The sequence below is a fragment of the Hippichthys cyanospilos genome, chromosome 9 (genome assembly GCF_059441005.1).
Source record: "Hippichthys cyanospilos isolate Australia breed blue-spotted pipefish chromosome 9, RoL_Hcya_1.0, whole genome shotgun sequence".
Lineage (NCBI taxonomy): Eukaryota > Metazoa > Chordata > Actinopteri > Syngnathiformes > Syngnathidae > Hippichthys > Hippichthys cyanospilos.
In genome coordinates this window covers 16,745,422-16,767,830 of record NC_142377.1, presented here as the reverse complement: position 1 = coordinate 16,767,830, position 22,409 = coordinate 16,745,422, and the positions used below count along the sequence as shown (strand labels likewise).

Below are 22,409 nucleotides of genomic sequence, written 5' to 3'. Positions count from 1 at the left end.
AAAGTACTGTGAGAATGATGTGCGGGGAAAAAAATGCAAAATACTGTTTCAGGGGATAGAAATAAAGTAAATACAAACATTGTATATCACTGTGAGAAATTAGACAAGATTGTACATTGTTATTGTTATGTAATGTAATCAACAATTCTGTGTAGCGTCACCCAGTTCTTTGCTATAGTAGGAACTTAAGATGTTACACCGCGTTCCATTGTACACGAAAAACAGTTTATCTCACCTGAGCATAGCATGGTTGTGATTCCATACACTAACCTTTGCAGGGCTTTTGTCAGAGCTGCTCTCTGTAGCTGGATCAGAATTCTGCGGTTTATCCATTGTAGTGGTTCAGGAAGGAGCCTTCAGTGTGAAACACATCGAAATTGTCGACACTGTATAAATATCTCACAGATCCAGCACAAGCCGAAAGGGCACATTTCACAACCAATATGAGGAAGTGGGAAACCGTTAAAAATATATGTATATCTGCACGAAAAGGAAATGACTACCATATTACAGCGCTAGTCACGTGTTTGGGATCCACATTTCTGATGCTTAGCAAGCAACGCAACTTTTATTTGGGTATTATTTCAAAAGATACTAAACAAGGTTCATTTTTAGAGGGCTCGCTACAATTGTTGATATGTGCTCATCTACACACGCGCGTGCACCTAGACACACGTGCACAAATGCGCGCACATGATCACTAGGGAGGGTTACGAGCACGCAAACTTCACACAGGAAAACTTGAGCTCAGACGTTTCAACTTCAAGAAGTGGGCCATTGTTCTTGTCAGCTTCAGTCACAAAAGTATTCACGTTATGTTTTTTTGTTTTTTTAATTATTATTATCATTCATCCAAAAGAAACATCTAAAAAAAAAACCCTGCTTTTGATTGTTAGGAGGTGGCAACACTGCTTATTTTTCATTGCTGACCATTATGAAGTGAAAGACGGATTCTGCCACCAAGCGGTCATAAAATTTATGCTGCTTTTTATGCTTTATTAAACAGTACATGAAAAACGAACATGGATTTTAATGCAACATTTTAAACTATGGTATGAGGCTTCGGCAATTACCCTAAAGCTTAGAGAATGACTCGGTGGGGTCATGAAACAAAAATGCTCTTGTACTAGCGGTAAATGGTGAAGGCGAGTTTCATTCAAACAGTATGAATAGGATGACAAAATCATACTTGCAATGGCTGTTGCCCTCAGTAAGTTCACAATCTGGAGATTTTATGATCCTACTGAGGTGAGCTCAGGACAACCAAGCGCTGTTTCACATCTTGAAATGACCCGTTAAGAATAGACTAAAGTGTGCATTTAATTTGTCATTTGCTGCTGTATATCCTCCTGAGAGCTAACCTATTGATTTGTGTCCAATGATTTGTCCATTTAGGCTAAGCAAGACAGCAAAGTTCATTCCATCCCACCTAAAACTAAGAGACATAATTGGAAAGACTCTCTATGCCCTCTATTGAGTACACTAGGACTTAGTAGAGTAGCTCAAAAGATAAAAAAAAGAAATGTCACAAATAAATCGCCCCAGTTTCAGGAAGATAAATGCAAATGAAACTTAGAAGGTAGTACTCATATTTAAAAGTTGTGCTTGTAAACATGACACAAGCTTACACTGGTATTACAGATCACTAGATGTAGACAATAATAGGAGCGATAACATTTACAACTATAATCAAAGTACAATATATGACTGAGCAAAGACTGGAATTGAAAATACAACATACTGTATTGTTTGGATGGTTGCCAAGGCAAACAAGTGGCCATAATAGCAGCTTTTTGGCAGTCATAATGATATAAAGTTGAATTTGTATTCGAGTACTACTTTACCGTTTATACCTATGAAAACCAGCAAAGCAAATGGTGGCCTACCTGTATCGTGTTTCATTCTATACGCAGTGGGAATACTCACCCACGTGTAAATCCAATGCTTGCGGAAGGTCTACTGACTCTCTCACCATGTGTAGCTACAAACCTACCAACGTCTAGCCAATTATTAACTTGCACAAGTTTGTCTAGGGGTATGTCTCCTTATCTCCTGCAACTATGGAACCATCAGAACAGCTGTATTGCATCTATAACAGAAGCCATGAGTCAGAAGCAAAAAAAAAAACATAAATAATAAGCAAATCTCACACGTGGTCATAGTCCCTGAAAGAATTTTTGACATAATTATAGTTATCTATCATTACCAAGTATGTACAGTCTTTATGGGTGAGCTCAAAAAAAGTGTAAGATTTCTAACGGCCCAATTTGAGTTTATAGAGAGATAAGTTATCATGCTACGCATGTTTATTGCACGTGACAGCTCATTCGGGAAATGCAGAGGGAGCTGTTCAAAGGTATGGCAGTAAATGCTGTCCATATGGAGACCAGATGTGTTCTCAAGAGGCTAAGTCTTTTTTCTCGACTGCGTCTCCAAAAATACAGGAAATGATCATTACTATTGATATTGATTCTTAAATACGTACGTAAACATAAACATAACCTTTGTGATTTCGGCGGTAAACAAAAGAAAACCCTGATGAGGCTTAATCCGATATCCATGTGCACATGCTAATAGTTTCTGTCTTTCATTTATCAGTGGTATTCCTCCTACCGTAAAACGGAGAATGATTCCCGCCATCTCATCCATGCTCCATTGTTCCAATTCCTGCCTTCGAACACACGACTTGTTGACAAAACTTTCAAAAGTCCAGAGGAAAAAAAAAAGGTTTCCCAGTTAGATGACGAGTCGACTGAAGCAGAGCTTCATATAAGATGTTGACGAGTATTCACGGAAACGGTGGCAACTGCTTTCCAAGTTCAATATCAAAGTAATCTGTGCTCGACAGAGGGTGTTCTGCGCACAACAGCTGTCTTCATGGCCCAAAAAGGAAAAAAAAAAAAAAAAAACTCCTAGGGCAGTTTTCTCTCATCAATGATGGCTTTATCCTCACTCTGTGTTTTAGTGTGTCTCAGGAAAAGGGACATGTTAGAGCCACATAAAATGAATAAAACATAACTTTTAAAGGGACAATGTGTAAGATTTAGACCGTTTTTCATAACGGACAGCAGGAGGTGCTGCATTTATCATTGTCCGTAGCGATAACAGACATGGCGGCCTCTGGAGGAGTGCCACCCCCCATGTAATATCATTTAACGATAACTAGACCTAAGATTATATTTAAAATGTACTGTTGGTTGTTAAGAACACATTTATTTGCAAGTTTTTAAGATTATAATCCTTAAATGTATTCTTTTTTTGATAAAGAAGGTCTAACTATTACACATTGTCCCTTTAAGATGAACAGAAGCATGTTGTGCCGAGAAAAAAAATGGTTTTGAGTTATGGATGAAAGTAGGATTTTTGGACGGAGAAAAACCCCAACCTCCTTATCCCTCGGTCAAATCAAAAAAAAAAAAAAAAGAGTGGTCTGTTCTGTGAGTTGATACGAGTAATGAATCCACTTCGGGTCATCGCCCCCTGAGAGGCATCTTTTCTCAAGCTTGGAGCCTAGGTAACACAAGTATTAGATTTCCCCTTTGTGAGCAATAGCAGCGGAATGAAGACTACCACTGAGTGCAGTTAAGAAAACATTTAAACAACGTGAAAGTTTTCCTCTATTTAAGCAAGACTTTCCTCTAGGAGGATACATTTATACCCGTTTTATTTTTATTATAACCCACTATGCCGTGCCCTGGAACAGGAAGTGCTTCAACTCTTTTGTAAATATATCCTTTGATTTTCGTTGTGCCAAAGGTTCCTACTATCATACAGTTTTAAAAAAACAAAAACAGATATAGCCCTAGAATATTATGTAATTCGTTGCAATGTACTCACACCTTTCTTCCAAGGCCAGGGCTTCTTTGTGAACCTAGCCACCTTTTCAAGTGGCAATCAGGACAGCAAACTTGCTATCCTTAACACTCTTTATCAAATGTGTAAACACTAACCAGGTTCCTTATCTTAAAAATTCCATAGCCAGTGAAACTGCAGGCATGCCACGAGGAAAACTACAATCACATGAGAACCAGTTAGCTAATTCAATTTGCCTGCAAAATGGAAGCGAAAGATTCAAAATTATGCTGCAATCTTCCCCAGACAGACATCTTAATTATTATCAAGAGATTTAGTCCAAAATAATATTTTTGGGCTGTATTGTCTGTTAAAAATGTTGCTTCCTTTTGAATGTACATTCCTTTAACATTGAATTTTTGTAATCTTTTTAGTTTGCGGCCTAAAGTTTGTTGAATGCATCTTCATGCTTAATTTTGCGATCAAATAAATCCCATTTGCAATCATTTAGGAATGAACACACGGCGTAATTTTGAACCTCTATTTGCTGTGACAAGCTACAGTAATTTTTAGCCTGCTAGGTTTTTTTTTTGTTTGTTTATGCTTTTCACAAATGTATCAAGATCAACCGCCCAAATCGAGTCGAAATTGACACAGAGGGATTAATATTGTTTGCAAATCCACTTGTTTATGCTCTTAGTTGTATTTAATGGTGCACTTTCACAAAAAGGACTTTCAAAAAACCATGAACTTGAATTCCCCTCTTTTGTGTTTTTACCATGACATAGTTTAGACCAGGTGTGTCAAACAAATTTTAACTTGCGGGCCATATAGTGGAAAATCTATTGCCAAGTGGGCTGGACAAATAAAATCATGGTATATGCTTATATAATTTTAAAACAATTAATTAATATAAATGACTATTGAAAAACTACAGCTCATTTTTATACTTTATAAAATCATCCCTCGGGTCGGATTTGAACCCGTTTCCGGGCCAGAACTAGCCCGCAGGCCGTATGTTTGACACCCCTGGTTTTAGACTGTGTTTGTCTATGCTGTTTTCCCAGTATTGCACATGGTCAAAACAGAAGATTTCAATTATTGAGATCCTGCTGATCAAAGTGAGTACTTAAATCTGACTGACTCCCATGCTGACTCCCATACTAATAGGATTAACAGGTTGCTCCTGATAAAAGAAAAAAAAAAAAGACAATCTAGATAAGAAATGCCCGGAAATAAAAATCACACCCACACAACTACTTGGAGCCATCTAAAAAAACAGTTGGGTCAAAAATAACAGAATAATGATTCAAAAACAAATCGTTTTGCACTTTTTTTTTGCACTAACTTGCAACATTACAACACAATAGATTTTACACAAATCTATCAATGTACATCCCCTGGCTAAAATAATGCAAGAATAATGCGGAAGAAAATGAACAAAAACGGTCAAAATACGATATAAAGATTAAATAAATTATTTTTAGAAACAAAAAGAATTTCTTCCACTTTAAGTAGTTGTTTAAAAAAATGGTCAGATTACTAAAGTTTTCTTTTTGTGTGAAAATGGGATTTGGCTGCTGTTCAGTGCAGGTAAGGAGAGCCAGTGGTCACCCAAAATCTTGAAAAATTCTGAACTATTTACCTTTACCTTTAAAAAAAAGCATTTGTAGCAGTCAAAAGTAATATATATAAAAATATTTTTCGATCTTTGAAAAATTGAATCGATGTTTTGAAAGTGGCTCTTATGTAAATCTTTCCATTTGTTAATATATATCCCTTATATGAAAAGATGTAGAGCGTCCCGTTAGGTCTAATATATCTCCATTTTCTCACCTTGCCCACCTGTGGTCGTGCTGCTGTGTCCTTCCTCCACTGAGAAGATCTGTCGCCTTCATACCTATGGCAGCTCCGTTGATGATTTCATCCCATTTGCTGCACCTTGCACTGATATTTATTCTTTCATTCCATTTGATTTTTTTTCTGGACCACGCCCCATTTTCTTTTCACCTGCCTTCATTCCTGACAACATTCTCACATTGATGTATAGCAAGTCACTAACAAGTGAAATTTTGATTATTCCAATCTCGGCAAAACTCAGAGTGTGGTCTACTGATTGAATTGAACTAGCGGTCTATAATTCTGTTTTCTTAAAAGATGGTGTGTATTTGAAATTAAATGGGAATTAGGGCCTACTAAATAGGAGGATGACATCAACAAGTAAGAAGCCACAAGTTATGTTTTGCCACTTTCTGAACATTGTCGCTTCAGGCGGTGAAGCAATGAGCAATTTCAAAAGCTCATTACCTAAACCGGTGGTTCGCAAATTGTTCTTCACTGTCGTGCCCCCGGTGAAATATTTTTTTTAGCTGAGTACCTTCTAACCAGCGCAAAGCATTTTTGGATGGAGGAAAATATTTAAAACAGAATGCTGTGCCATCTGATTTAAAAAAAAGAAAGAAAGAAAGAAAGAAAGAAAGAAAGAAAGAAAGAAAGAAAGAAAGAAAGAAAGAAAAGAAAGAAAGAAAGAAAGAAAGAAAGAAAAAAGAAAATTTGATATTGTGATATTTGATAATGTGATATTTCTAGTCATGTTTAACTTGCTCGTTTGCTCAAAATTGCATCACTAATGACATTGCACATGCATGTAAAACTTAACAGACATACGCAAGGAAATCACTAAAACAAAATTTAGCAAACGTCTCATATTACAATTCATTTGCTTTTAATTTGAAAACTGTGCATTAAATTTGATTTGCTGATACCTCCAGAAACTCTTTTCAAGTCTCACGTACTCTCATTTGAGAATTTGTTATGATAGCTTGTCAAAAGAGAATGTGGAGTCAATTCTTTTGACAAGAAATCATATGGCAGACGCAGCCAAACCAATAATCTTCATCTCAACCACATCACTTGGTAACTACATATGTGCTCTGCAAACAAAGGAAAAATTGGTACATAACAACAACAATATGAAGGTAATGGTTCAAACGTACGTCTCAAAAAATACATCGTCTGACTAAATCATACCTGACGTTCTTGTTATGTATCTCATGTCAAACATTTTCTCATACAGTATAATTCAATGGACATCCACCAGCGGAAAGCAGTATATTTGTGGATTTGAAGCGAAGCGGCTAAAAAAAACAGATGGACGGTTGGATGGATGATGAATTAAGCAATATAATCCACGCATTAGGCATTTAGGGCGGCCATTTTGACACTTGCGGTCAACATTTCATGTCAACAGCTGCTGCAGACATGTGACATCACGCATTTTGTGATCTTGACTTCTAAGACTTTGAATCTGTTTGGTTTCATCTATTACTATAACAAAGCATATATACTGTACCTTGTTGAAGCAGCAATAGCCAATAATAACCAACAACCGAAATTTATTGTGGGTTGTATTGTTGTTAAACATTTACCGTTAATGTAGTGCTACAGGTTACCGGCTTACACAGCTACAGCTGCTCTTAGCTGCTCAAGTCCTCAATTTTGTCATAGACTTGTACAATGACAATCAAGGCATTCTGTTCTATTTGTATGTTAATCACTGTTGTATAATGCAATGAATCCAGGGGAAAATGCAAAAAATGTTTTATTTCCAGCAATATTATCAACAAATGCATAGACAAGACATTAAAATAGTGAGACAAGAATAGTGCCCCCCCCCCCAAAAAAAATCAAAATAAGATCATTGAACGATGCTCTTAATGATTCTATACTTGTTTTCAGTTGCTATAATTGCTCCCTAGTCCAAGAAGAAACGCTATGAAAAGCAAAAAGTGACTCGAGAAAGCAAAAAGCTGCACCCACTCACTGCTCTCCATCCCCTAGCAAAGGAAATTGTGACAGGCAACCGCACTGAGGGCTTTTTATTTCAGGAATTCAACCAAAAGATTTGAAATGTCTTTTAAGCACAATGTTAGTGTTAAAACAACACTTTTGGTTCATCCATCAAGTTAGGATGTGTTGAGCCCAACAACAGATAAGTGCCATTATTAATGGAATGTTGAGCAGTGTCCATACATTAAATGAGATGTCAAATTGACACTCTGGATGTTGCACTTATTTGCACAAAGACAAATCTACCGCATAAATTTTTTGCACCATAACCATTTTCCAATTCGGATGTTTACAAACAGCAAAATACATAATTTAAATCAAGAGGGGTGATTGAAATCGACAGTAGTCCTTGTCCTCGGGGATGTGGGTGTTTGTCTGCATGCTTCTCAGTATTTAATAGTCCACTGCTTGACGCTGGCATCGTGCGAAGTCGTGACCAGAGTATTTGCGTCAATCCAGGACAGGCCGCTGACGTGGTGCAACTTGTGACAGTCTGCAGAAATCACAAAACAAATGTATTTGTTTAGAGGGCCAATATATTTAGCATTTTCACTCATCTTCCAAGACCAACAGAATATTGTGTGCTATGTCTGTAAATATGGGTGGTATCGTATGAAAGATTGACTTCCATTCTTTACTTTGAATTGCATGTCGGTAATAGCTATGTTGTATGCGTGGAAACAATGCCATCCAATGGTCACAATTATCACTACAATCACTACGCTCAATATATATATGTTAGGTAAGCATTCGTCAAGGGTGTTAGCTACCCTTCATAAAAAACGTATTTGACGGGAATTTTATTTTTGTTATTACTATTTTAAATGATGGGAATTCTCCATGGCACTGAAAGAGTTAATATAACATCAGATACATCAAGTCCTCCTTTTGATAAATGAAGCATTTGTGGTATTTTATAACTACTCCAGATGGCACACCTAGTTTAAAGAGCCGCTGGAATTTTAATCCATTTCCACTCCACTAGCATTTATCTTTAAACCTTGAGCACCATCTAGAGGCTTAAAAAAATATCACAAGTGCTTCATGACAATTCATTTTGCCACCAGTACCCTTCACGGGTCAAAAGTCGCCCCGAGGGGAGGAACATGTGAAATGAGAGAGTGTGGTTTGGCATACCTTGCAGCTTGATCCGCTTATCTGCGTCGCCAATTTTCCAGATATACACCATCATGTCCATCCCACCGGTTGCAAAGTGCTCATTATCGGGTGACCAGGCTAAGGTAACTGGTTTTGCGTGGTGTCCGAAGAACTCGTTTTTGAGCTAGGAAGAATAAGGCAGACATGAAAATAAAAAAAATGAGAGCTGTGGATGTTAAATTCTTTAAAAAAATAAATAAAAAGGAGGGACTGGTATTTACCGAGTAACCATCTGCCACACTGAAAGCGGTGCACACTCTTTTGTCATCTATGACAGCCAAGTAGGCTCCGTCATTCGAGTAAGCCATATCTGTGATGGCTCCGGTAACCTGGATGGTTTTTCCCTCATCTTTCAGAGTATTGCCTTGGATCGAGTACAGTCGAATAATACCATCCTGAAGAAAAGACGTGAGGGGGTGAGTCCTCATTCATCTGAACTACCAACAATCCTCCTGTGACCCAGCCTATTTATTTGTGTCCACTGTAGTGGACATTTGTTTTCTCTAACTTTTTACTCATTCAAGATACATTACTGAGTCTTATTGTTCTCAGTCGAGGATATCCTGGCCTTCTATCTATTGGATATCCACTTACTTGGCCTCCTACGGCAGCAGTGGTCCCAGCAGGATCGAGAACTCCAACTTCAGGTTCATAATCAAGGTTTTCCAGTGTGAAAACATTTTGTTTGTCCTTCAGTAATACAACCTTGTAAAAAAGCAACCAAGTATAGCAAAGGGATGAGATTCATGGCATGTATTTAGAAATCATAATTTTGCTCAACACCACATTAGCAAGCAAAGAGATTACCTGCCCAATGCACACAACCAACGTTAGGCCTCCTGCAGCTGCTGAGATGCCTTTTGGCTGGGATGCCATTTTCACCACATCAGAGGCACTGAAAATACAAACAATTTACAAAAGAAGAATTCATTTTGGACTCCTGTAATTTAACACCCTGTACAGAATAAATGTATTTCACTGTACTTAAAATAGTGTTTCTCAATTTCAGTTATAATGCTGTTATAAAAAATTTTGATCACTACATTAGACATTCAAATCAAAATTGAACTGCCAGCACCATTTTAAAGCACTCATTGTGCACTTGTTTACACTCACTTACACACAACACGTTAGCAGTCATAGGTCACTGAATCATTGTCGTGGCAAGGTCATGACTGGTTCCCAATGTTTGGTAAATATAACTATGTATCGATTGGGAAGATTAATCGTTTAATCAAACGTGACGACCTTTACCTGTAATCCTTCTTGTTGATGCTGGTGTAGCGCGCCGTGTCATCCATGCTACAGGTCACCACTTCGCCAGCAACATTGACTACCATCTTGCTCACCTGGTTGCTGTGGCCCTTGCCTGAGAAACAATCATTTTCCCCAGTTTCTGCATCCCAGTAATGTGAGGCCAAGGTTAAGAGAAAATATTGGAAGAAATGTTGCATTGTGGGAACGCTTATAACGCCAGATAAAAATCAGTTGAAAAGTGCAATAGATTGAGAAGGATATTGATGTGCCCATCATGACTTCCGGTGTAAATGAAGGGTCGGCCATCACTTCTGTGAATTGTCACACACTGGATGGATTTGGTGTGGCCCTGGAAGAAGAGTAATGTGTTATCATGCTAAATCAGCCATAGGGGTATACATTATTAAACATCTAAAAATAAAAAGAAATAATAAAAAGACAGACAGACAGAAAGAAAGAAAGAAAAATACAATATTGCTGGCCTGACCTTGATGGTGCGAATGGGTCGGTCAGGATTGTTCTTGTCCAAGTAGTTAATGTAGCCTGAGAGGGAGATGCTGAGGAGGTGCTCGTTCTGCCACAGACAGCCCAGCTGTTGATCCGCAACATCATTGCCCATGTTGAAGGTGGTGGTCGCGGTACCAGCGCCAACATCCCACAGCTTGACGGTCTTGTCCCCCGAGGCGGAAATCAGCTGGGAGCTATCTGGGCTCCAGCTTATCTGGGGAAGAAAAGAAAATTGGCGGGGGGGTGTTTTTCAACACATACGTTAACTAATCAAACATAGCCAGCGGCATACTATGGGTTTTAGTAAAGCATTTATTGCTCCAGTATAGCCAAAAAAAAGATCAATTTTCTTCAATCATCCTAATTGATAATGATTTTAATCTTTTTTCACTGAAGATATAAACCAAACAAATATTGGACGGTTTTATTTAGTTTAAAAAAGTCCTGTAGATAATATTTAGACAAAAATAATGAATACTTATTTTAAATCAGTTTTAATGCACTGTACTGTCTTTAACAGACCTGTGCATAACCTGCTTAAACTTTACTTTGAAACATGACAGGCATGCTGGATGTGTGTGTGTGTGTGCGGGTATGTGTAGGGGGGGGGCCTTCTGGCTCTTGCATGGCTAACCAATCAGATGATGCTATGGGCAGAACGGCGCTGGAGCAAGGCTCCATTACAGACAGTCAGAGAAGTGCACTATAAGAGGCACAATGAACAGAGTTTATCTGTTGTAAGATTAATTTAAAAAGGCTGATGCAGATATGAACCAATTGGTGAACCTCGCACCGATAATCGGCATGACCCTGACACTCGGTCTAGCCCTAGATTTACTTGCAGACATTCAATCCTAGGTACTTGTTAATCAAGTTAGATTCACAATAGACATTCTGAAAGTAAAAAATAGCCAAACTTACAGCATATATTCCTCCTTTGTGAGACTTTTCTCCTCCCAAGCAACTGATAAATTCACCATTACCTCCATCAAAAATCAGAATCTGTGGAAAAGAAAATGGTTTCAATAAACAAAATGGTCCATTTGTTAAATTGAGATCAACTTTATTTGACCCATCAATTCTGTTTTTTTTTTGTTTGTTTTTTTTCCCCCCAGGTGATGAAAATATCCAAAGGCCTCAATGCTTACCCGACCATCAGCACTAGCTGTGGCAAAGTGACTTCCATCAGGAGAGAAACGAACACAGTTGACAAACTGGGTGTGATCCTGTCAGCACGACACATGTAAAACAAAAAGAGCATTTCTTTAAGTCACCTCGCATTTTCTGACCACAGGTCCTCAACACTACATTTAACTATAACCTACATTACCACAAAGTTCTCATATATATGGCGAGTGAAGTCAAATTTAAAATATAAAAAAACCGAACAAACAAGCAATCAAAATTTGTCAAACAATAACACGAATTCTTGGAATCCAACAGTTAGGCAATGTGAAACTATAAAACAGATTATAATATATATTTTAAAGTTCATTGAGGTGTCTTAGTCAAGAGAATGCCATAAATAAATAGAAAAATGAAAAAAATAAATATTACTGTTTTTAAAGCTGAATGACTTTGAAAAATAATTGAATTGCAACCCTCCTCCTATTTGTATTTTTTTTCCTGCTCCTCTGCCTATGTTTAACAAACAAGGAATAAATTGTCTCTACTGTTAATTATTTGCTGTATTATAAATACAATTTTTGCTCTTAAAGTTTAAGTTTCAATTAAGATAAATGATCTCTGAATTCATTTGAATGACAGTACATCTACTTCAAATAAATAACTTACTATGAATGAAGCAAGGTATTTTTTCCGCCAAAAATTGTTCATCCTTTTCGAATTAAATTCTGACACTTCAGTATTATCAGAGATCAACATAAAACATCAGATAAAGTCAGGGGGGCATTTTGGATCTCACTATAGAAAAAAAGTTCTCACAGGTAATAACTTACTAAGAACTGGAAGATAGCTAGGAAACACAAACTATACCAAAATCAGTCTTTACTCACACGTATCGAAAGCTTGAACTTGAAGGGGGGCCCCTCAAAAAAAGTGGCTGAGGTGTCATCGCTTCCAGTGATCATACGGTAGGGACGTTTAGGACGAATGTCGACACTGTTGATTACTTTGGAGTGGCCAGTAATACTTCCTACTGAAGAACCAGAGTCCCACAGAAACACAGACCCGAACCTACAGAAAGAAATACAAAGACAGGTTTGGTTTTGTGCACTACTGTTATTGTCAAAGTAATCGGCAACATTAAACCAAATTTATAGCTTTTAAATGATGGTCTTCCACGAATGAATCATTTTCAATCGGTTAATTTGGGTTGTTGCTTTTTGTGATTTATACTTGCAAAAACCAAATGGGGTTTTTATTTTAAAAAAATTCTGTATTACAAAAAAAAATGGGTTTTAAATCTGGGTCCTGTTTAGTGATGAGAAAATGAAGCTTCATGGAGCGTTTGACATTTTTTTACTCCTCACGTTGGTGCTCTTGGTTTAAAGATAAAAAGACTAGTGCTTTGGAAATTGTATTCATTTTTTTCTGCATCTTTATATCAAAACTGGACCCTTAAGGGGTCAATTAATACCACAAGTGCTTCATGAAGCTTCATTTATCAATCACCAGTACTGTGATTCAAAATGTTTTGTTTCATTTGTGTACAATCAGATTTAGTTGGCTAAGCGAGTCATCAAAATGATCTTAACACAATAATAAGTACCGTAATACAAAACTCATCTTTCATATTTAGGCCTTTAGTCCTGTAGCAAATTTAAATATGGTGATCAGAACTAAGGTTCCTTTCTACATCTAACAAGAAAAACCAGATACTCACTTCTCTCGTCCCTCACCAACAACAGCAATCCTCTTGCTGTCCTCTGTCCAGGAAATATCCTTAATCTTGCCTGATATTGGGGTGTACTCATACTTGAGTAGGTGCTCTTTTTGTGTTGTATCCCAGATACGGATCTTCCCTGATGCATCTAAAAGAACAAAAAATATTCAGAGTGATTTTATTGTGGTGAACAATTACAAATACATGATCACGTATGGACTCGTTACCTCCTGATGCAATGTAGAATCCACTGGGGGCATACTTAGCCACATGAACTGAATGGGCATGTTCGGTGTAAATATCTGCTATGGATGGGTTCTTCATAAGAAAACAAAAAACAATATATTAGCTGTTTTTTGCCCGCAAAACTAAAATAAATTGGTATACCTCAATTTTTTTCCGAATTTTCAAAAATGTCCCAAAAATGTTATTAGTTAAGATCATTGTAGTAAAGCAAGCAAGGGTACCTATTTTTTAATAGCTCAGAGAACTCTCTTTTTGAGACGTCACTGTGCAGCAATATTTGGTTGCAGCAGGTGGACACGTGACAAAACGGTGTTGACAGCCATGTTGACCGCCACTCTCTCATCAGCCCCGCCAGCATTTTCTTGCCCAAATTCTGACAAATCTGAGTCAGTCTTGCAGTTTTCTAGTCAAGCAATACTGACAGATTGACCAATCTTCTGTCAGTATTGTTTTTACATTGATATAAAAACCTGGGCGATTATGAACTTGCTTTAATACAACAATGTGTTTGGATGTGTTTTTTTTTTCTTGATAAACATTTATATTTTTCTTTCTGAGCACCACAAGTACACTTTAATAGTACATTGTATAACATGTTTTCACTTGCTAGATTGACATATTCCATTAATGACAAAATAAAATGTCTCTCAATCTTTGTTTATGGTTGTGTTTTCAAATAATTACTTGAATATTCCGGATGATGACACACTTTCCGTTGGTATAGAGAAAGTTGTTCCCTTTGGGATCACCACCAATCACTTTGGCAACTCCCCGTTCCACCTGGGGGAGACTGGCAAACACTTGTCCTGAAAGTAGATGATAGGGACAGTATTTCGTGTGGTTAAGTTGCATAGTTATTCACCAGCACAGAAGTCATTTTTCATCATCATGAGCGACAATCGTAAACGCTGTCAATTTGCACGACAGTTTCCGCATTGGTTATAATTATGAGTGCATTTAGTTGTGTTTTTTTTTTGCTGCTGTTGTTGTTGTTCACTTGGATTCAGTAGATAAGACATTTCAGTTAACATGCTTAAGATTTAAGTCATCTTACCCATAGGTAGGATTTCTTAGAGAAAGAATGGTGATCGAGCCTGTTAAGGCTTGTCAAAACAATGCGTGAGCACATCTCACCCAGTCCGGCATACCGACGCATGCTAGCTCACGAAAACACGCTAAATGACAGAAGTTCAAACTCAGACGGGTAACATTTTTAAGCAGATCAATTAACCATTGAAATAAATCACACACACACGCAGAAAGCAGTGTCTGGATTGGGAGGGAGGAAGTGTCAAAATCAACTTGGTTGCGGGCGAAGCTAGCAAGCTAGCTTAATGCTAACCGATTGGCTGGCTTGTGAGAAAAAAAAATCATAAATGAAAACTACAGTTGCAGTTTTTCCCGATAACTCAACATACTCACTCAGTTCGTACGACATCGTAGCTGTTGATCGCTTGTTTCACGTGGCACCCCGAAATCAATGAATCAGTGGAGACAGCGAAGTCCCAGCTGAGCACTCCCTGGTCACACAAACCCGGAAGCAGGTAGCGCCCTCGCTCCGCTTGCCTTTGCCCATATATGGTAAACTCACATACCACGCTGCCACTGTCATCCGTGCAACACGGGAGCGTTTGGTTCCGAAATTGCCCTCACAGGCTCCAGGCTATCAGCCCCACCCAATTGAATTATTGATAACCATCAATTACTTCACGGTCTGAAACGTTTTATGAAATCAGATTTTTTTGTCTCTTTTTTTACCCTGTTCAATAGTGATATCCAATTGATGCTTAGAATGAAAAGATAAAACAACTATCCGCGGAGTACTTAAAAGGTACATATGCAGACTTCCAAAATATGATAAAAAAGAATAAACAAGACATTGTTTATTAACCCAGGAATGCTCAAAAACAAATGTCACTGCTCATTCGCATATAACACACATTCAGAATGTGTGGTACATACATTCAGCATGGATGACTGCCCCCCCCCCCCCCCCCCCCCACCCCCCACACACAGACGCGCACAAAAAAGGCTTTGTTATACTGCGCCTCCATACAGTGATAGTGAAATCATCCTGTGGTCCAACCGTCAGTGTCATTGCACCAAAATAGGACTGGAAACCCCCAGATCTATTTATGATGGGCCCATGTTAAGTGATGACATACTACTATGCATGCTTCCATAATATCACATTACAAAGATAAGATAATTAAAAAGGTGCATCCACACAATGTTATGTATGAGGTGCGACTAACCAAGTGTGACCAGCAAGCATGTTATTTCGGTTGTTCCAAATATTGTTATTCAGTCACACTTTACATAGTTCAAATTTATCCTGCATCTCGTAAGTATGCATGTATGTTTATTTTCTGTATGAAATGAGGTTTTGCTGCGGTTTTATCACCATTTTTATGCAGTTACTGTTTGATTAGCCTTGTATTAAGTCAATGTTTGGAAAATAAATGTTTTTGTTTTCTTAGCAAACATCTTAAAAACATCCAAATATAATTAAATGCAGTATAATGCAACCAGTGGATTTGGCGTTGAATACATTTTCCGCTTGATGGCGCTATGACGGAGTGACTTTTGACACTCCGCGAAGAAGAAAACGGTTTCTGTGACCATCATGGCGGCTGTCATGAGAAGTGGGCTTGTAACGCTCATCAAGGTGAGTGCATAGATGGATAATAACGGATTTTTTCAAACTGTTTACTCGAACTATTAGACATACTGCCGTGAGTGTATTTTGTGATACTCAGTGTCAATAAAGTTAATTGCCAGTATTCCATACGGAGGTTTGTGCTAACTCATTCTGTTTACTAGCTACAAATCTCCTTCAGCAACTATCGTAGTGACTTTCTCATTCCTTAGCTCATTTAACGAGATAACTAAGGAAAGGAATAAGAAGTGTTGGGTTCTTTTGCATACATTTTAACAGAAAGTCTAGATCCATACAATTTTCATTAACTTTGTTACGCCAAACCAATTGACCTTTACGATTCTTGTCAACATCACTGAGTTCCTTTTTTTCTGTCTTCAGGGTCTGAGTGGCCCTCAATGGCAGCAGCTTGCCTGCAGACCCTTGAGCATATCAACAAATCACTTTGCCTCAGAAACACCGCCCGCTCGTGCAGATGCAACCTTTAAGGTCACGATGGTTCCAGGTGATGGTGTTGGACCTGAGCTGATGTCTGCTGTCAAGGACGTGTTTAAAGTACTTTCCCAATTCAAGTTGAATAGTTGTGGTGCTGATGACAAATCTGATGGTGATGATGATGGCAAATTTTCCTATCCACAGGCAGGAGATGTCCCTGTGGAATTTGAGGAGTTTCATTTGAGTGAAGTACAGAACATGGCCAGCGAGGAGAAGCTGGAGCAAGTGTTGACCTCTATGAAGACCAATCGAGTAGCAATTAAAGGTATTTCACCTTACCTATTGATTTGTCTCAAGTTAAATTAGCTTAGCATAAGTGTCGAACTCCAGTCCTCAAGGGCAGGTTTCCTGCGTGTTTTTGAACAGTCGCTCTCAAACACACCTGATTATAATGATTAGAATTATTTTCAAGCTCTTGTAGAGCTTGCTAATAAGCTAATCATTTGAATCACGTGTGTAGATGTGAGAAAACCTGAAAACATGCAGTATACCGGCCTTCGAGGACTGGAGTTTGACACCTACAGCTTAGAAGGAAAAAAAATAATCTTGCGTGTTTGATTATTCAGGAAAGATCCACACACCTATGGAGTTCAAAGGGGAATTGGCTTCGTATGAGATGAAACTGAGGTACAAGTTAGATGACTGCCTTTGCGAAGTATTCTTAACTAGTTTTTCAACATAAAATACACCTCTGTGTTCTTCCATCAGACGTAAATTGGACCTGTTTGCCAATGTGGTTCATGTGAATAGCTTGCCTGGCTATAGCACGCGCCACAACAATCTGGACCTGGTGATCATCCGTGAACAGACAGAGGGAGAATACAGCTCCTTGGAGCATGAGGTATACATGATGGCTCCTTGGGCTGAAGAAGAACCTATATGACACCTGACTGGAAATATCTGCTACTGTAAAAAAAAAAAAAAAAAAAAAATATATATATATATATATATATATATATATATATATATATATATATATATATATATATATATATATATATATATATATATATATATAACTGTTGTCATTTAGCATGCTATTTCTTCAGTGGACTCCACTTAATAGAGTAGTGCACTTATTTAGCAATTTTCAGCAGTAAAAAGACAATATCTTGTCTAAATAAATTAATTATTAAATTATTTTTTATAGAATTTTAAAGTATGTTTTTCCACTTGCCGGTGACTGAAAATGGTATCACTTGTGTGTAAGACTTTGATAACAATCAAACTCAGCTTACCTGTTGGTCATGTGACCAAGCTGAGTTGTGATTGGTCGTTACTTGAGCATTCAGTGCGTCATGTCATTTTCACCTTGCAACAAGTGGCAAATTGTGTTTTTAAAAGTGTTAAATGTACATGAAAAAAAATGTAATCTAAAAAATATAGTGCCATTTACCTGTAAGCTTTTTGCCTTCACATTAATCAGTTACCAAGAAGTAGCTCTGGTTGCAAAATGTTGGCGACCTTTGATCCTGGGGAGTTGTCGACAAGGAAATTTCTTGCTTTGCAGAGTGTGACAGGTGTTGTTGAATGCCTGAAAATCATCACCAGAGAGAAATCGAGGCGCATTGCCAAGTTTGCCTTCGATTATGCCACCAAGAAGGGGCGAAACAAGGTCACAGCTGTTCACAAGGCCAACATCATGTGAGAAAGCATGTTCAATACAATGTTGTGCATGTTTGGAATTGATCCTTCTACACATAATTTGAATTATGTAATTTGTGTCAATGACAACCCTTGCCTTAATCTCTGTGTCTAATTGCAGGAAACTAGGTGACGGCCTTTTTCTGCAGAGCTGTGCAGAAGTGGCACAGCTGTACCCAAAAATCAAATATGAGAACATAATCATTGATAATTGTTGCATGCAGGTAAAAAAATACATTTTATGCATTCACCAATTTGAATACTCAATGTTGAGCAATCCTCCTGAGACCCCTATTCATTTGCGTCCACTGTTGTGTCCATTTTGTCTCAGCAAGATGGCAAATTGAATTGCATCCCACCCAAACACATGAGACATAACTGGAAATTTGAACACACTATAACTTAGTGGGTTAGCTTGAATGTGACAAAAGATACAGTATATACCAAAAAAAAAAAAGTCCCCCTACAGTGGACACAAATGAATAGGATGGGTCAAGGATACAAACCTATGGTTGAACTATCAAAACAATGCAAATATTTTAAATATGTTCTTCAAAGCACTTAGATAAATGATCAAAATCATTTGAATATTCAACAATCACTTTTGTTTTTCTTCATTCACTTGAACTATTCATTGTTTTGTTGTTGCTTTGTCTTCCATGCTGTAGTTGGTCCAGAACCCATACCAGTTTGATGTGCTGGTAATGCCTAACTTGTATGGAAACATTATTGATAACCTGGCAGCGGGACTGGTGGGAGGTGCAGGTGTTGTTCCCGGCGAAAGCTACAGTGCAGAATATGCAGTATTTGAGACGGTAGTGTTCTACCTTCCGTTGCTGCAGTTTGTTTCACATTTTGTTGCATTTTTCTATCCCTCATTGTCATATTTGTTATGTTCTTTTATAGGGTGCGCGCCATCCCTTTGCACAAGCAGTCGGAAGGAACATTGCTAATCCCACGGCCATGCTGCTGAGTTCTGCAAACATGCTCCGGCACCTCAAGTACGACAGTCTTTGACTTTGCAGTAATAGCTGAATAGTTCATTTTACTCCATGATTTGAGTCCGCTGCACCACAATTAGAGAGCTGCCTCAAGTCTGTGTCCACCCTGCACACAACACTGTATGTGTATCATCTTTTTGTTGCAGTCTGGATTATCACTCCCAAATGGTGTCAGATGCTGTCAAAAGGGTCATCAAACAGGGGAAGGTGAGTGTGCATGAGCTGCTTTCTGCTGTAGAGACACTTAAGTCTTAACACAGCAGATACCACTAACACTATTAACACAAACATAATGCACTGGATAGGAACATTTAAACAAACTGATACCAATGCTCAATGTTCTGTGGATTTATGTTCAAATTTTTTTTACTGACCCACAAAATTCTGTTGGGAAAATATTGGAGATTCTTTTTACATTTTCTTTCTTAAACCTTGTCTACATTGGTCTCTTTGTCTTCTTGAAAAGTCTCACTAATGACTCAACCTTTGCTCGCCAGATGGCATCTTGGAAAAGTTCGCAATTTCAGATTATGTCACTTTCCTAAGGAATGGGCAGAAGATGTGTTTCCCATGTTTCTTCTTTCTATAACTGCATGGACCTAACTGCTCTGCTTGCTAGTGTCCCTTTTCCACCGGATCAATTAGGAAGCACCGGGAACTATTTATTGTCCTTATCTCAGTTCCATGTGGAGTCTGTGGCTGGGGTCTTTTGCTGACTTTGATCGAAAAAGAAATCAGGCTTGAAATCAGACAGATTATCTTGCATTCAAAAAATAATACTTTGATATGGAAAACCAGAACCCAGCATCTCATGTCCGTCCCCTTCCTTTTCGCACCCACACTCTCCTTAATGTGTTTACCCCCTCTTCATGTGTGTGTCTGTGCATGTCCCAGGTACGGACACGAGACCTTGGCGGTTACTCAACAACGGGTGACTTTGTGGGTGCCGTTTTGGATAACCTGCGATACCGACCTATTTAGATGGTGGTCCTCCTATGATATTTCTCTAATGTGGACATTGATATGTCATCAAACGGTTATTTGGCGCTTGTCCCCCTGACAGCATGACAGTTGAAAAGATTTTTGACTTCTGAGCTTACTAATCCAATAAACGTGTTAAATGGACACTACAGTAGTCATGGGACTACAGTGTGCACACTAACAATGTCATTAAAAGAATTCAAAGATGGACCACCACCCTCCATGAATGCCTTTCATCGCTTTGCCCAGCACACTTAATGTTCTGTAAATTATCAATTATTGAGACCAGTGTACACAAGTTCACAGCAAGCTGCTCACTCATTCAGTGAGACACTTTCTAGGTTCAATGCTGCATTGTGACATAGTGAAACAATTAAAAGTGCAGAATTTTGGCTTTTTTTGCTGATCTTACTCTGCTCTACTTTTTTTTGCTACGACACTGTCTGAAAATGTTCATGTTTTTTCATGGATTTTTATTACAAGTGTAACGTGTACAGTTTGTTAAAGCAAATAAAGACATCTATAAACACACAGCCTTTCCATTTGCTCTGCTCTTATTGTATTATATGAGCATGTAAAGCATTAAAATCATCGGACTGTAAATCCAGATCGGTCAATTAGAGTGGAGCAGAGTAAACCATCTCCACTGTAGCGAATACTATGTACTTATTTGTGAGCTGTATTGTTTTTTGCTTTTTTTGTCTGCTGAAAACGGCATGTTGAGTGGCATCTGCTGATTTTTTTTTTTTTACTTCCAGAATTTAGTTAAAATTGTGCATTAAAACCAGATAAGATGGTTCTGAATAAATGTAGTTATTTTTTATACCCGCAACTGTATTGCTCAATAGTACAAAAACTCACAAAGTATAATGTCAACCAATGCTACTATACTTGATCATAACGGTTTGTGTACAGTACATCGACTGATGAGTCTGGCCTTATGACTGTATACTGACATGTGCTGCTGCAGCTGTGCATACATATGCACTAACACACTGTCCTTATGTTTGCGACAGGTGCGCACCGGAGACCTGGGGGGTTATGCCACAAGTGACGAGTTCACCCGAGCTGTCATCGCTAACCTGGCTGCCTAAACATCCAATCATTTGCTACTGTGTCAGACACGGGATATTTATTTTTTCTGTGGACCTCCTCACACTTAACACCATTGTCTGGTTAAACATTGAAATGCACAATTGTAATATACAAGAGGTCTCTTTTTCATTTCAAGCATGAAGTATTTTAGGCCTTTTTTGCAGTCATTCCTACTTGAAAATGTGTGTGGACGGTAGTAAATGAAACATTGCAGATTATTTATTATCTGGGTTACTAAGGTATAGTGCCTCTATTTACAGTAAGATATAAATAAAAAGACAGTACAAGATGAGAAAATTCGAATCCCTGTGTATTTATTGTTAGAAGACACACCCTTTTACGGCATGAAGAATTTAATGACCTCAGTGCTTGTACAAGTGCGTGGGTACGTCAAGGGAAACATGGAAATCAGAACATGGAAGATTAAAAATGATCCACAGAAAAATAACTGTCATCATTGATTAAAAGAATACATAATAGTCAAGAGAGGATGAAAATCACTATATCAAGCGGTTGGTGCCACTTAACAAGAATTAATGGATTTTCCTCAATAATTTGTACTTTTTTCACCATCATATTGGTATAGGCTTTTGAAATGTACGGTTCTATTCCTCAACCAACCCATAATTAGATAGCTATATTAAAAAACGGATAGTAGGTCTAATGAGTTTCAAGTGCTGTGTTTGCCTTAAATCATTCTTGGAACCAACAACATTACACAAATATTTAAGAGGAGATCAAATTAAAAATGTTCTTCACAATATAATGTAATATGTTAAAATGTGGTCCCAATAGCCTAAACATGGTATTCTTCATTCTGCATTATATACAGCAATATATAATAAGCAGCAAAATCGCATACATACACACACACACACAC

At 38.0% G+C, this 22,409-nt stretch overlaps 3 protein-coding genes across 5 annotated transcripts in view; 1 reads left to right on the top strand and 2 right to left on the bottom strand.

The window, feature by feature from the left end:
* Positions 1–1,942, bottom strand: part of slc2a9l2 (solute carrier family 2 member 9, like 2) — a 49,053-nt gene extending 47,111 nt beyond the window's left edge. Inside the window, exons 1-2 of one of the 2 annotated variants that reach the window (XM_088423896.1) lie at positions 1,927–1,942; positions 271–354 (exon numbers count right to left, since the gene is read on the bottom strand). In XM_088423896.1, the coding sequence (XP_088280022.1) occupies positions 271–333 (63 nt within the window). In that variant the 5' untranslated portion in view covers positions 334–354; positions 1,927–1,942. Of the gene's footprint in view, positions 1–270; positions 355–503; positions 635–1,926 lie in introns of those variants that run through there. The other variant, XM_088423897.1, reaches the window with a different exon arrangement.
* Positions 1,943–7,375: 5,433 nt separating this feature from the next.
* On the bottom strand, positions 7,376–15,205 carry wdr1 (WD repeat domain 1). Its single transcript, XM_088424552.1, has 15 exons — positions 15,077–15,205; positions 14,339–14,460; positions 13,636–13,726; positions 13,409–13,556; positions 12,579–12,759; positions 11,712–11,789; positions 11,485–11,565; positions 10,544–10,777; positions 10,313–10,405; positions 10,054–10,205; positions 9,607–9,694; positions 9,394–9,504; positions 9,021–9,194; positions 8,779–8,923; positions 7,376–8,134 (listed from the first exon to the last, which is right to left on the bottom strand). The coding sequence occupies exons 1-15, from the start codon at positions 15,090–15,092 to the stop codon at positions 8,028–8,030; spliced, it is 1,821 nt and encodes a 606-aa protein (XP_088280678.1). The 5' UTR covers positions 15,093–15,205; the 3' UTR covers positions 7,376–8,027.
* A 1,050-nt stretch (positions 15,206–16,255) lies between these two features.
* Positions 16,256–21,826, top strand: idh3b (isocitrate dehydrogenase (NAD(+)) 3 non-catalytic subunit beta). 2 transcript variants are annotated; one of them, XM_088422611.1, is made up of 11 exons: positions 16,256–16,322; positions 16,695–16,868; positions 16,953–17,073; positions 17,375–17,435; positions 17,517–17,649; positions 18,319–18,452; positions 18,574–18,676; positions 19,121–19,267; positions 19,359–19,453; positions 19,600–19,660; positions 21,451–21,826. In XM_088422611.1, the coding sequence occupies exons 1-11, from the start codon at positions 16,281–16,283 to the stop codon at positions 21,526–21,528; spliced, it is 1,149 nt and encodes a 382-aa protein (XP_088278737.1). In that variant the 5' UTR covers positions 16,256–16,280; the 3' UTR covers positions 21,529–21,826. The 2 variants fall into 2 exon arrangements, with proteins under 2 accessions (XP_088278737.1, XP_088278736.1); XM_088422610.1 differs by lacking the exon at positions 21,451–21,826 and adding an exon at positions 20,348–20,967.
* Positions 21,827–22,409: the final 583 nt, after the last annotated feature.

What these genes read in the sequence shown, in the direction of transcription:
- wdr1 (XM_088424552.1), bottom strand. An exon ending in GTGTGGCAGATGGTTACTCG is followed by an intron (nt 8,924 to 9,020) that starts GTAAATACCAGT and finishes TATTCTTCCTAG; the next exon opens with CTCAAAAACGAGTTCTTCGG. An exon ending in TAAGCGGATCAAGCTGCAAG is followed by an intron (nt 8,135 to 8,778) that starts GTATGCCAAACC and finishes TGATTTCTGCAG; the next exon opens with ACTGTCACAAGTTGCACCAC.
- idh3b (XM_088422610.1), top strand. Translation starts at nt 16,281, where the DNA reads ATGGCGGCTGTCATGAGAAGTGGGCTTGTAACGCTCATCAAG. An exon ending in GTTCACAAGGCCAACATCAT is followed by an intron (nt 18,453 to 18,573) that starts GTGAGAAAGCAT and finishes GTCTAATTGCAG; the next exon opens with GAAACTAGGTGACGGCCTTT. An exon ending in GGGTCATCAAACAGGGGAAG is followed by an intron (nt 19,661 to 20,347) that starts GTGAGTGTGCAT and finishes TGCATGTCCCAG; the next exon opens with GTACGGACACGAGACCTTGG.